The following is a 15,092-nucleotide window of genomic DNA, read 5'->3' on the forward strand; positions in this document are numbered from 1 at the left end:
TGTTATGCACAAACAATGAATCATGGAACACTACATCACAAACTAATGATGTAATGTATGGTGATTAACATAACAATAAAAAATTTAGAGAAAAAAATAGGGTGGTCAGAGAAGGCTTTGCTGACACTGGAGCAAAGACCTAAACAAAGAAAACTATGTTCTGTGGCTAAGGGGGGCAGGGTCGGGGGGTTGAGGAGAACAATCTTCAGTAGAGAGGAAGAGCAAGTGCAAAGACCAAGGGTGGGAGGGCACCTGCGGGCAAGTTCGAGGTACAGCACAGAGGCTTGTATACTGAACCAACAGCAGGAAGTGGTAAGGAAGAGACAGACTTTAAATTTCCTTCTTAGAAGTCATATGATCTCAAGGACCCCAGTACCCAGGATGACTATACCTTACAGGTACAACTAAATTAGTTGCCTCCAGATGTTGCATTAGTCCTCACAGACCATTAAGGTGTTAAAGAAGAGTATAATCAAATTGCAAGTGCTGAAAGAATCTAGACAAGGGAATGATCTTATGATATTATCTGTAATTGTACCTTGCAGGCATAACGATATATTTTAAAGATTTACTTATTTATTTGAAAGAGAGAGTGCGCACGCGCAAGCATGCAGCAGGGAGGGGCAGAGGCAGAGAGAGAGAGAGAGAGAGAGAATCTTGAGCAGACTGCTGCTGAGCACAGAGCCCGATGCGGAGCCCGATGTGGGGTTCGATCTCACGACCCTGAGATCGTGACCTGAGCCAAAACGAAGAGTCAGATGCTTAACCGATTGAACCACTTAGATGCCCCAAGGCATAATAATATTTAACCGGGAGATTTACCTTATGGCACTTTCTTCAGAATAAAGGATAGATTTACAAAATTGGGATCCCTGGTATATGCTGACTTAACTAAGGTCACGTTAGTCCACGTGAATTTGAATGGAATTCAAGGTGACCAAATCCCAATGTGATGACACTATTCTCATTAAAGCAGCAACTACTAACAAATACTAAGGTAGAGTCAGAACTATTAAATGGTAACTATTAGCAGATTTTTTTTTCTATGTAATGAAGGTCTGGAAAGATAAATGAAGATTCCCAAGGACCCTTTCTTCCATCTACGCAGCACTGGCACTAGCTGTATAAGTAGCATTATAATTTTTTGGTTTAATGATATTTATCCATACACGTTGTTAAAAAAAAAATCAGGGACACGTGTGAAAGCACAGTTAGGAAAACTTTCTTCAATGGAGGAGGGGCTATCACTATGGGCATAGGGACTTCTACAGTAGGGGGAGACGGAGGGGGTCCAACTCCCAACGCAGCATGGGCAAGGGGGAATTTCGTATCAAGGAGTAGGGCTGGGATCAGTGGATGGAAAATCCTAACAGGAAACATCAGGGATAAGGAAGATTCTGGCTAAACCGACCTAACAGGATTCGTGCTGAAGACGAGCCAGGGCGATCTCAGACATCACCTGGGCTTGGTGGAGGATGAGGAGCCCGCCCGGTTCAACTGACGGAGCAGGGTTCTTGATAAAACTGGATTTTACAAGGCAGAAGTGGAGAGATGGGCCTGAGAGAAAGTGCAGGAGTCTGACAAAAGTTTAGTCGACCAATGAATTTTTGTTGGTATCAGTGGCTTTTACATATTTAGAAGTTCTATTTACCATTCTATGGCGAGATTAAAATAAGGATTACTGACTTTTTTTTTAAAGATTTTATTTATTTATTTATTTGACAGAGAGAGACACAGCAAGAGAGGGAACAGGAGCAGGGGGAGTGGGAGAGGGAGAAGCAGGCTTCCCGCCAAGCAGGGATCCCCATGCGGGGCTCGATCCCAGGACCCTGGGATCATGACCTGAGTCGAAGGCAGACACTTAACGACTGAGCCACCCGGACGCCCCTACTGAATTTTTTGGAAAAGATGTTTGAGAGGAAAAATCCCATACAGTTGCAACCATTGCGAAGAAAATATGAAGACAGAGAATTATTTAAGTGAGGTCCTCTCTAAGGCTGTGAACTTCCTGAGGGAGGAAACCAAGCTGGCTTACTATCATCGCTATTATCGTCACCATCATCATGTCATGTGACAATATGTAAATGTCACATGAGTGTTCCAGGCACTGTACTATGTATTTTACTTAATTCTCTGAACAATCCTGGGGCTCCTGGGTGGCTCAGCCGTTAAGCGTCTGCCTTTGGCTCAGGTCATGATCTCAGGGTCTTGGGATCGAGCCCCACATCGGGCTCCCTGCTCAGTGGGAAGCCTGCTTCTCCCTCTCCCACTCCCCCTGCTTGTGCTCCCTCTCTCCCTGTGTCTCTCTGTCAAATAAATACATAAAATCTTTAAAAAAATATTCTCTGAACAATCCTATGCGATAGGCATTACCAGTATTTCCATTTTATAGATAAGGAAACTGAGGCATAGGGAAGTAAAGTAACCCAACTGAAGACCACACAGTAAGTGGCAGAGCTATGATTTGAATCCAGGTAGTTTGTTCCAAGCTCTGCTACACAGCGCTATCTCCCATTTCCTTTATGCGTCCACCGCCCAGAAAAGTATCCGGTGTGTGGCCATTCAACAAATATTTATCGAGTGCATGAGTCTCAGGCAGCTTACCGTGATGGAAAGTGCACTGCATGAGAAATCTGGAAAGTTTAGGTATAGAGCGGGCTCTGCCCCAATCTCACCTTCTTCCTCTGCTGAACTAGAGGTATTGAACTAAGTTTCCTTTAGTTCTACAATCTGCTACTATTCTATCATCAATTTCTTTCTTTTTGTCATCCAAATGAATTATGCAAATTTTAAGGAAAAAGTCTTTAACATGTCAGAATCTTTTTTTTATTTGCTTTATGTAAGCCAAGAATAAAACACTTGTAAAGAAAAAAATTAAAAGAATTTTTAGCAGAATTTCCATACCATTAAAAACATTAAGTGTAAACAATATACTCTTTAAAAAAGTCACAGAATAGGAGCACCTGGGTGGCTCAGTTGGTTAAGTGCCTGCCTTTGGCTCAGGGCATGATCCCGGGGTCCTGGGATTGAGTCCCACGTTGGACTCCTTACTCAGCAGGGAGTCTGCTTCTCCCTCTGCCTCTGCCCCTCCCCGCTTCTCTCTCTTGCTCTCAAATAAAAACTCTTAAAAAAAAGATTTTACTTTCAAGTAATCTCTACACCCAACATGGGGCCTGAACCCTCAACCCCAACATCAAGAGACCAACACTCTCTGACTGAGCCAGCCAGGCGCCCCTTAACAGCACTTATCCTTCTAATACTAAGCTACCCTACTTCTACCTCCAACATGGTACTGGTAATTTTACACTAGAAAACTTTTTTTATTAAGTGGCAGTTCGCTTTTGGGTCAGCCTTTTTTTTCAAGATTTTGTTTTGTTTTGTTTTAAAGTAATCTCTACACCCAACATGGGGACCGAACTTACAACACTGAGATCAAGAGACGCATGCTCTACCGACTGAGCCAGCCAGGCACCCCTGGGTAAGTCTTTTCTTAAGTAAACAATATTTTCAAACGTAGATCCTTTTTATTTAATTTTTTAAAATTACTTTATTTTTTTAAAGTAATCTCTCTGCCCTACATGGGGCTTGAACTCACAACACAGAGATCAAGCGTTGCATGTTCTATCGACTGTGCCAGGCAAGCACTCCTGTCTTTTTTATTGTTTTAAAAATCATTACATTACGTTGATTTGTGTAAATCTGATCAACACAGATTACACTTATCTGCTGTTTTACAGGATCGGCAGTGGAGGAACACAAATTCGAAAGCTCACCTGCGAAGCCGTTAGTGTTTCCAGTTTATGAAGTCTCTGAAGGATCTTCTGCATGTCCTCCTGCAGGCGCAGGAGGACGAGAGCAATCTGTTCATTGAGGTTGCCTCTTGACCCTCTGTCGGAGCCCCAGCGTTCCCCATCACCTCCACTTCCTACTTGCCGACCCTTGGGTCCTTCGCTCATGTATGGCAGTCTATGCCCTATTTTAAGACAGCAAAATAAGGGAGTTTTAAATAATTGTTATAGAAGTAGCAACAGTGCGTTTTACTCATTTTCCTCTATTATTTCTTTGAGTTCTAAATCTCCAAAGTGGAGTGGAAGCAATCAGGAAGTACACAAAAGACAGAGAGAAAAGAAGTAGATATATAAGCTTCTATTTGTGTTAATATACTCAATGTTTTTCTTGCTAAGGTTTTATAATGTACTTATTACACTAGCACATGACGAAATGCATGTAATTCACACATAATTTACATACTTGGGGTGCATTCTCAAAAATTCCTTACTAATGGGGCACCTGGGTGGCCCAGTCGTTAGGTGTCTGGCTTCAGCTCAGGTCATGGTCTCAGGGTCCTGGGATCGAGCCCCACATCGGGCTCTCTGCTCGGCGGGAAGCCTGCTTCTCCCTCTCCCACTCCCCCTGCTTGTGTTCCTGCTCTTGCTGTCTCTCTCTCTGTCACATAAATAAATAAAATCTTTTTAAAAAAATTAAAAATTAAAAAAATAAATTCTTGCCCAAATTTCTGATTTCTTTAGGAAAAACAGAATCAAAAAAGAAGAATTACTGGGTCAAAGGATGACAACTCTGTAGAGGTTCTTCTTTTTTTTTTTTTTTTTTGAGAGCCAGAGAGAGCATGAGCAGGGGGAGGAGCAGAGGGAGAGGGAGAAGCAGACTCCTCACTGAGGGTGCCTGATGCAGGGCTCGATCCCAGAACACTGGGATCATTACCTGAGCTGAAGGCAGATGCCCAACCCACTGAGCCATGCAGGCACCCCTTTGTAGAGGTTCTCAATGAGTGTTGCCAAGTTATTTTTCAGAAAGGCTGTAACAGTTTTACATTGCAGCATATAAAAAGTACTACTGTGCAGAAATGGAATATTACAAGTTCTTATCTGTTTGCTAATACAGCGGGTAAGTTTTGTTTGTTTGTTTTAAATAATAAATAGGAAACTGTTTACCTCGTTGCCCTGTGGCACCCTGGAGCCCTAGAGCGGCAGCAGGATTCCCAAAGGTGAGCTTGCATCAAGCAGTGTTTTTGTAAAAGTGGTCTTGCTAGAGAAACGGAACTGGGGCTGTTTACCAGGTGAAACCCCAAAGAGAACACCGAGGTGCTTATGCCATTTCAAGACTTCACTCTTGTATTGAAGGGAAGTAAGTTTTGAAGTGGTTCTTCAGCTTTCAGGAAAGGACCACTTCAGCTATTGGTATGGAATTTGCAAGGGGGAAAAAAGTGGGAAATCTGGTTGGAGGCTTGGTTTTTTCCTGCATCCCTAAGAGACTGAGATATTCTGTGAGGGCCTGTGGGAGGGTACAGAAGGCCCTAGAGAATTAGTCCCATCTCTGCTCACTTTACCATATCCTATGTCACAGTCAGCTTTCAAACCAGCCTTCACAAAGACAGGATTAATCAGACCATTCCCATGTGATGGTAATCCCCACCTCCAGTCACGCAATCCAACGATTCATTTTTTTTCCTTTCAGAGCACTTATCACCATTTGCAACCAATCTGAATTATTTGCTTATTCACTGTCAGCTCCCCTTTACTAGAACATGAGCTCTGTGGAAGGAGGGACTATCTCGTTCTCTACAGCATCCCCAGGAACCCAGAACAGAGCCTGACAAAGAACAGCTCAATAATACTTGTTCAATGCTGAGGCAGATTTACTGTGAAGCTCGTGAAGCTTAACTTCAGGGTCTGGCACTTTTATGAACCCCTGTGATTGCCGGGAGTTGTGGTGTTTTATAGGTGGGGTGAAGTCAGGTTATAAATCGGAAGCCTTTCGGGCGCCTGGGTGGCTCAGTTGGTTACGCGACTGCCTTCGGCTCAGGTCATGACCCTGGAGTCCCGGGATCGAGTCCCATAGCGGGCTCCCCGCTCAGCGGGGAGTCTGCTTCTCCCTCTGACTCTCTTCCCTCTCATGCTCTCTATCTCTCATTCTCTCTCTCTCAAATAAATAAATAAAATCTTAAAAAAAATAAATTGGAAGCCTTTCATACATACAATTTTGGTAAACTGCTTAAAGAAAGGGACCTGAATCCAAGGCTCTAGTAATAGGTTGTGATCTTTCTCTTCTTCGTTTAATATTTACCATTTGGTACGTGTTCAAATGGCTAGTGTGTGAACAATAATTTTCTTTCTTTTTCTTAAATATTTTATTTATATATTTGAGAGAGAGCACGAGCAGAGGGGAGGGGCAGAGAGAGAGGGAGCAGACTCCCCGCTGAGCAGGGAGCCCGATGCGGGACTCGATCCCAGGACCCTGGGATCATGACCTGAGCTGAACGCAGACACTTAACCAACTGAGCCACCCAGGAGCCCTAAACAATAATTTTCTTAATACCATCACTTCTCTCTTTTTTCCCCCCTATGTCTTCATTTGTTTTATGCAGATTTTTTTCAACCGGACACACAGATAATCCTTTCACTTTTTATGATCTCATGAAATTATATAGGGATTTTCCTTTTTTTCAGCGAATAACATCATGATTTAATATTTGTATATATTGCAAAATAATCACCACAGTTAGTCCAGTTAATATCTGTCACCATACAGTTACAGATTGTTTTTCCTTGTGGTATCTTTTAAGATTTACTATCTTAGCAACTTTCAAATACCCAATACAGTATGATTCATGATCGTCACCATGCTGTACATCATATCCCCATGACTTCCTTATTTTAGAAGTGGAAGTTTTTACCTTTGACCCTTGTCCCATTTCACATCCCCTGCACCTCTGCCTCTGGCAATGATCAATCTATCTATTCTCTATCTATAAGCTTAGTCTTTTTTCTTAGACTCTACATATGAGATCATATGGTATTTATCTTTCCGTTAATTCTCTTTTTGGACAGTACCTATTCATTCCTAACTATGAACAATTATAAATTAATACATACTTACTTTTCTTCCCCATTCAACTCTATTCTGTTACCTGACCACAGTACTATTCTTAATGTTTACCTTTGTATTGTTAAATGTTCTTTATCTCTACTTCTTGATTTGTCAGCTATCTTTTCATTTAAGTAAGGAAATGTGGAAAAGACAGAATTCAAATTTTTACCTACAGTAGCAAATAAAAGCAGAAACGCAGCTAGAGGAACCTGTAAGCAATTGCTCGGGGGAAGGGGGGTGACAGAACATAAATTTGGCTACCTCGGAAAACTGCATGAAAGATGGAGAAATAGCGATGTTCCCCACCCCCCAACCGGTACCTTCAGAGACCAAACTACTATGCCTTGTAGAATCAAAGGAGAGAACCAGGCATAAAGAAAAATGGTCATATGTTATGTAAGGATAATTTTTAACATCTCCTTTGTAGGTGGATAGTTCTAACGTCTCTCCCATCTGAAACTTTCCCGTTTTACTAATTCGTTTATAAAGAGTCAGTGAGAACAAAAAAGAATACACACCTCTCCCTCTTCTGACGTTAGGGCAGTCCCCATTTTCTCCACCCTGTCTCTCACGGTGTGGTGCTCCGCTGTTACTCCGGCCATCTTCTCCTCCATGCTTTACTTCACCTTTTCCTTCAACGGCTACCACCTGCAGTTCCCCAATGTTGCCATTTCCAGGAGATCCTTCTTCAGGAAAAGCAGAATTTTCCACTGGCTGATTGGGATCACCATCCAGGTAATATCGAAATGGTCCGTTGTTTGATGTAAAGCTGTCTAAAGACTACAAATTTAAAACAATACTTAGGTAAAAGCTATAAACATAAGTTTTTACGATAATAGAAGAATTACTGTTCCTATAATACTTTTTTCATGTTATGATAGGAAATATTTTTCTAAAACGGTATTCATCTACTGCTTCCTATGTGTCGGGAAGAAACGGGATGGAAATGATTTAGCCGTGAGCAAAGACTTGAGTAGTTTTGACAATGAATTGTTCTCATGGGTCAGTCATTCATCCAAGAGATTTTTTAAAAAATGTCTAATCTTGGGAACACCTGAGTGGCTCAGACGGTTAAAAATGTCTACTCTTATTCTAGTTACTATGCTAAACTCTCAGGATAAGATGAAGAAAGAGTTAAAAATCTCTGTCTGCAAGAGGCTTCTTAGTCTTGGTAAGGGAGTGAAAGAAGTTAAGATCACTACAACATAGTTTGATAAGTGTTACGAAAAAGACAGACAATGGGCGCTCGCTGCAGGAACTCACGCGAGGGGCGCCGTACTGGGGCTGAGTGGAGGCTTCCTAGACGAAATGATATGAACTAAGTAACTTGGCCATAAAAAAGGAATGAAATTTGGCCATTCTCAACAACACGGATAGACCTAGAGGGTATTAGGCTAAGTGAAATAAGTCAGACGGAGAAAGACAAATACTGTATGATTTCACTTATGTGTGGAGTCTGAAAAGCAAACAAAAGCCAACAACTCTTAAATACAGAAAACTAACTGGTGGTTGCTAGAGGGGAGGTGGATGTGGCAGAGATGGGTGAAATAGATAAAGGGGATTAACAGCTACAAACTTCCAGCTGGAAAATAAATAAGTCTCAGAGGTGGAAAGTATAGCATAAGAAATACAGTCAACAATATTGTAATAGAGTTGTATGGTAACTACACTTATCGTGGTGAGCACCGAGTTAAGTAATGTACAGAATCATTGAATCAACATGTCGTACACCTAAAACTAATATAATATTGTATGTTAATTATACTTTAAAAAATAAGTCAGTGTGAAGAACAGATTTATTTGAAAATTATTCACTTTTCTTGACTGTCAATCAATGTTTCAAACATAGGGACTAGCTTTAAGAGTTTACCCTCTGTCTCCCCATCCCATCTCCCTCAGAATATTTACAAATATAAATATATGATAAATGACAATATTTAAATATTTTTTGATATTCAGGAATATTATATATTTTTAAAATCACAAAAATAATTTTAAATACAAATGTTTAAACATTTTATAGGTATATTTTCAAAGTGATGAACATGTACATCTGCTATTAAAAGAAGTTACACAAGGGGGCGCCTGGGTGGCTCAGTCATTAAGCGTCTGCCTTCGGCTCAGGTCAGGATCCCAGGATCCTGGCATCGAGCCCCGCGTCGGGCTCCCTGCTCCGCGGGAAGCCTGCTTCTCCCTCTTCCACTCCCTCTGCTTGTGCTCCCTCTTTCACTGTGTCTCTCTGTGTCAAATAAACAAATAAAATCTTGAAAAAAATTTTTTTTCAAAATTTTATTGTAAAATACCATGCAACACAATAAAAAAGTCTCAATAAAAATATAAAAGTTGCCCCTAATTCCACTATCTTTCAAGGCTATACACCCTTATAATATTAATAAACCCTAAGATATTCCTGAATAAGAGATTTTTATGGGAACTCCTTCATTCCTTCCTTCCTTTCTCTCTCTCTCTTCCCTCCCTCCTTCCCTCCCTCCCTTACTTTCTTCTTTCTTTTTTTCAGTAAGCTTCCTGCCCAGTACAAAGCCCAATGTGTGCTCACGACCCTGAGATCAAGACCCAAGACGAGATCAAGAGTCAAACACCCAACTTCCTGAACCACCCAGGTGCCCCCTGAATAAGAGGTTTTTAAATTCTAAACTGCTCCTAAACATCCTAAAATAATGAAAACAATATTCCATTCATAGGAAAGAGGCTGGACAGATAATCATGATGGGACAATACCTTGATGAATGCACACGGCATCTTTTCCAGTTTGCTCCAAGTTTTCATCTACAGCCTTTATTTCTTCAGCACTTCTGCCATTCAAGGAAAAACCGGCATGAATGTCATTCTGTGTATCCTGAGCAGAGTTGTCTTTATCACAGCCATTAGTAACAATGATTTCCAAATTCTTATGGTCTGCAGATTTCTTCATCATTTTCCTATCTTTTATAAGAAAGTAGGGAGATTCATAAAAGTTCACAGCAGGTCAATTTCTGTATATATGTTCTAATATCAAGTAATCATTTCTCCAACCTACCATAATCCCTTTGATCAGTTTCCTACTTGGAACAGAGAGATGGAGTACTCCTTGAAAAGGGGTTTATTATATGCTGAGAGCGCACTCAAAACTGCTTCAGTTCCCTGTAAATCTTCTAGAAGCTATTTTATTTTATTTTATTTTATTTTATTTATTTTATTTTATATTTTATTAAGTAGGCTCCACACCCAACATGGGGCTCGAACTCACAACCCCAAGATCAAGAGTCACATGCTCTACCAACTGAGCCAGCCAGGCTTCCCTAGAACCCCTTTTAAAAGATAACCTCGCGGGGGCACCTGGGTGGCTCAGTTGGTTAAGCGGCTGCCTTCAGCTCAGGTCATGATCCCAGGGTCCTGGGATTGAGCCTTGCATCGGGCTCCCGGCTCGGCGGGAAGCCTGCTTCTCCCTCTCCCTCTCCCACTCCCCCTGCTTGTGGTTCCCTCTCTCGCGGTCTCTCTCTCTCTGTCAAATAAATAGATAAAATCATTAAAAATATATATATAAATAAATAAATAAATAAATAAATAAATAAATAAATAAATAAATAAAAGATAACCTCTTAAGGTCTTTACACTCTCTCAAGCATAGGCAAACTGCCTTACAAGACCCAGCAGTACAAAGGGGTCCACACAGTCAATAAAAATATCCTTCAAAGAAGGTATTATTTGTCATATCTTTCTAGAGAGTAAAAGCAAAACTAAGTTGTGCCATTTGTTTTAGTGTCTTCCTGCCTCCCCTTTCTCAAATAGTCTTCCCAAGAATCACTGGTACTCTTACTAACAAGCCGCCCACCCCACCCCCCTGTGCAGTACCCCATGACTCCAATGTCCCCTCTTCATCAATCCAATTCTCTAGATTCCATTCTATTCTTAATAAGGTCTGAGAGTTTAACCTGTCTCCTCTCCTTGGTAACATATGCATAGTCATATGTGGAACAATACCTAAAATGAATACATTTCTTCTTTTGTTTAAGTAAATTCTGTGCTCAACATGGGGCTTGAACTCACGACTCTGAGATCAACAGTTGCATGCTCTACTGACTGAGTCAGCCAGGCGCTCCATAAAATGAATACATTTCTTTCTTTTTTTTTAAGATTTCATTTATTTATTTGAGAGGGAGAGAATGAGAGATAGAGAGCACGAGAGGGAAGAGAGTCAGAGGGAGAAGCAGACTCCTCACTGAGCAGGGAGCCCGATGCGGGACTCGATCCCGGGACTCCAGGATCATGACCTGAGCTGAAGGCAGTCGCTTAACCAACTGAGCCACCCAGGCGCCCAAAATGAATACATTTCTAATGCAGCGTTTCAGGCATTACATTTGGAGAAGTGGTCTATTCTTGTTAGTGTTCAATTCCATCTATTCTATCTATGCACAAAGTTGACTGTTCCCATACTTTTGGCCCGCAAAAAACTTGGTTATAAGGTCATTAGCCCACATCCCACCATACACAATATTCTCATACAACACCAAATCAGCCCAAACCGCTCCATATTTTATTTACTTTATTTTATTCCTTTTAAAGATTTTATTTATTTATTCAACAGAGAGATAGAGAGAGCCAGAGAGCACAAGCGGCGAGGGGGGGGGGCGGGGGGATGGCAGAGGGAGAGGGAGAAGCAGGCTCCCTGCAGAGCAGGGAGTCCGATGCGGGGCTCAGTCCCAGGACCTCGGGATCATGACCTGAGCTGAAGGCAGATGCTCCACCGACTGAGCCACCCAGGTGCCCCCATACTTTACTCACTTTAATGTTAAATTATTAGCTCATCATCCAAGGATTACCATTATCACTTTGTTCTGCTCCTTTCACTTCTTCTTGGGCCTCTACTTCCTCAGACTCAGCTCCACTATCACTGCTTTCAGCTTTACCATTAACAGTTTTGGTATTCGGAGCAGAAGTTAGAACATTACCAAGATCTAAAATATGAAATGATCACTTAATCACTAGTGCTATAATATACAATAAGGCTGTAATTTACAAATAATAAAATCATTTGGCTAAAACTTAAAATTTTTCTTATTCTTTTCTTTGACTATAAGTATACATATATTACATAAATAAACTTCTTCAAGTATCAGTTTACAACAAAAATGACAAAGCTATCTTAAATCCTTTCTAAACAAGACAGAGAATGTTATTTTTAAGTTAATTATCAATCAAAATAGTAAAGTTAGAGATGAATGATCTTCTTTATACACAGTAAATGAAGAGACAGTTGCTATATGCTAACATACTGAAAACAAATATAACAATCTCATCAATATTATAATGGAACTACATTTTAAAATTCTTTCATCCTTTTATTACCTTTAAGATTTTATATTTACCGTTTTTTTAAAGCATCAGTTAATGTGATCAATCACTTAAAAAGGCACATACATTGTCCTACTGGCCAGTCAAATTTTGAGGGTAAATACGTCAGAACTTCTCAAACATTAACATGCACAGGAATCCCCTGAGATCCAGTTAAAATGCAGATTCTGAATCTGTAAGTCTGGAGTGATGTAAGATTCTGCATTTCCGTAAAGCTCCCCTGTGATGCCAATGCTGTTGGTGACTGGACCTCATTTTGAGATATAAGGGAATTACATTTCCATCACTCTTTAAGATAATAAAGGCCTCCTACATGGCTACTGGCCAAAAAGAGTGGTCTCCCTCCATAAACTTTTGGGCTCATTTTCACTTACTCAAATGCATTTGGGATGCTTCCCTACATCCCAAACAACATATTAAATTTCAAAATCTCCATACATCTTAAACAGGAACAAAAGAGTAAGAACTCAACTCTACCATTGCCATTGTGTTCTACTCTCTTTTAGAGAACCATGCAGCATCATAGTTTATGAATCTCCTTGTTCTCTCCCTGACAACCAGAAAAAGCAAGACTAAGAAAAAAAAAAAGAAACAAACAAGCAAAAGAACAAAAAACCTGAAAACAAGAAAAAAAACTAACCAAAAAAACAAAACCACACAAAAAAACCAAAGAAACGAAAACGCCCACCAGTCATGGACATCTTCAACAAAACTAAGCAACAGGGAACCCCTTAAGCCCCCATCAAACGGATGGTTGTAGCAAAACTACTTGAGAGCAGCAAAAGCAGCATCACAGCAGTTCTGTGATGAGAGGTGTAGAAAGCCCAGAGAATTACTAGCAGGCCCTACTCAACATCCAAAAATCAGTTAATGTAATACACCACACTAACAGAATAAAGGACAAAAGCCACATGATTATCACAATAGATGCAGATAAAGCATTGACAAAAATCAAATACTTTCATGATAATAATGCTGAAGAAATTAAACATACAAGAGAATTTCCTCAATCTGATAAAGGGCATCTACAAAAGTTCACAACGAGCCTCATAATTAATGTTAAATGACTGAATGTTTTTCGCTCCTAAAATAAGGAAGAAAACAAAGAGGTCTGCTTTTGCCATCTCTATTTAGTATGGTACTGGAAGTTCTTGCCATGGCAATTAGATAAGAAAAATAAGTAAAAGGCATCCAGATTGAAAAGGAAAAAGTAAAATGGCCTCTGTTTGCAAATGACATGCTCTTGTATACATGAAATCCTAAGGAATCTACAAAAAAACCCTATTAGGACTAACAAAGGGTTCAGTGAGACTGCAGGATACAAGATCAATAAACAAAACAAAAAAGAAACAAACAAACAAAAAGAACAGATTGTATTTCTACAATCTAACAGTGAACAGTCCAAAAATGAAATTAGAAAATAATCTATAATAGCAGCAGAAAGAATAAAATGCTCAGCAGTACACTTGACAAAAGAAGGTGTAAGAATTTTATACTGCAAATGACAAAACATTGCCGAAAGAAATTAAAAAACTAAACAAATGGATTGGAAGACAATAGTGTTGTGATGACAATACTCCTCAAAATGACCTACAATTCGTTGCAATCCCTATCAGCATCCCAGGTGACCCTTTCTGCAAAAAAATGACAAGCTGATTCTGTAATTCAAATGGAAATGCAAAGGATCCAGGATGGTCAAAACAATCCTGAAAAAGGACAAAGTTGGACAGTTCATACTTCCTGATTTCAAAACCGTGTACGTATACTGTGAAAAAGCCTGTATGACACAGATACATCTGTTCTACTGGGCCTAAGTGGCTACTTTTAATACCACTCTCTGTTAAAAAAAAAAAAAGGTCAAGATTGCAAACTATGAAACACCCATATACTTTGACCTTGGCTATTAGATTTCTAATATTATTTCTTACAGATATACCTACCCATATATTAAATGACATTTGTACAGGGTTACTTTCAGCAGCATTTTTTGAAGATTAGAAGAGGAAACAAATATAAAACTGTATGTTAACTCTACTGAAATTAAAATAAAAAACTCAACCTTCCCTTAGAATGTTACAGGTTAAATAAATTATGGTATAGGTCCACATCCCTTATAACCGTTGGATCCAGATATGATTTAAAATCCAGTTTTCTAATTTTGCAAAGGTCATATACTATAGGTACTATATATTATGTAACACCTTCAACAGAGTCTAAGGCAGCTCCCACTAAAAAACAATAATAAATAAAGTTTTGACAGCAACAAATATGAATAGTCACACTGAATAAAGATTTAAAATAGCCTCATGTCATTTCAGGTCAGGGTCTGCTGCTCAATTAGTTCACGTTCAGCTCTTAATTTTAAAGATACAAGTGGCCACATTAAAACTGTGTATAAGCCGAAAAATGTGCAAAACTGATAGAGGATTTTGGTTGCCTAAAGTAAATGTTTTGCTCTCAAATGAGTTACAAAAAAAAAATCTGATTTATCGAGCTTTTTGAATTTTTTAGATTATAGCTTAGGGATTATGGACCTGAGCCTTTATTATCATTATTCATTTTTCCTTGTCTTTACAATTAGTTGTTTAAACATTTGCCTCTGGGCCAGCTTAAATACAACTAAAAACAGATCCAGATTTATTCTCCTCTGAATCCTAGAAACATGCTTCACACAGAGGAAATATTTAATATTTTTTCTGCATTGACTAGCATGAATTATATGGAAGATTATTTGTTAAAATTTGATTCCTTTAGGCAAGTCAGCTATGGAGGATGTGGTTATATGAGCGTTATGCTCAGTGAGCATGTCAGTTACCATTGCAGACACAAACTGTAGATCTTATGACAGACAG

General features: G+C 39.7%; 1 protein-coding gene across 7 annotated transcripts in view; it reads right to left on the reverse strand.

Annotated features, from left to right (window-relative positions):
• The window catches only part of LOC114224128 (acyl-CoA-binding domain-containing protein 5-like), a 61,413-nt gene that overhangs the window by 12,740 nt on the left and 33,581 nt on the right, over nucleotides 1-15,092 (reverse strand). For 5 of the 7 annotated variants that reach the window (XM_088026029.1, XM_088026033.1, XM_088026027.1 and 2 more), the window contains 4 exons: nucleotides 11,671-11,843; nucleotides 9,628-9,831; nucleotides 7,407-7,668; nucleotides 3,774-3,973 (listed from right to left, as the gene is read on the reverse strand). In XM_088026029.1, the coding sequence (XP_087882155.1) occupies nucleotides 3,774-3,973; nucleotides 7,407-7,668; nucleotides 9,628-9,675 (510 nt within the window). In that variant the 5' untranslated portion in view covers nucleotides 9,676-9,831; nucleotides 11,671-11,843. Of the gene's footprint in view, nucleotides 1-3,773; nucleotides 3,974-7,406; nucleotides 7,669-9,627; nucleotides 10,181-11,670; nucleotides 11,844-15,092 lie in introns of those variants that run through there. The other 2 variants (XM_088026030.1, XM_088026032.1) reach the window with 2 other exon arrangements.

Source organism: Eumetopias jubatus, unplaced genomic scaffold (genome assembly GCF_037043125.1).
Source record: "Eumetopias jubatus isolate StellerSeaLion01/CBP00866 unplaced genomic scaffold, mEumJub1_p1.0 scaffold_8, whole genome shotgun sequence".
NCBI classification, from domain to species: domain Eukaryota; kingdom Metazoa; phylum Chordata; class Mammalia; order Carnivora; family Otariidae; genus Eumetopias; species Eumetopias jubatus.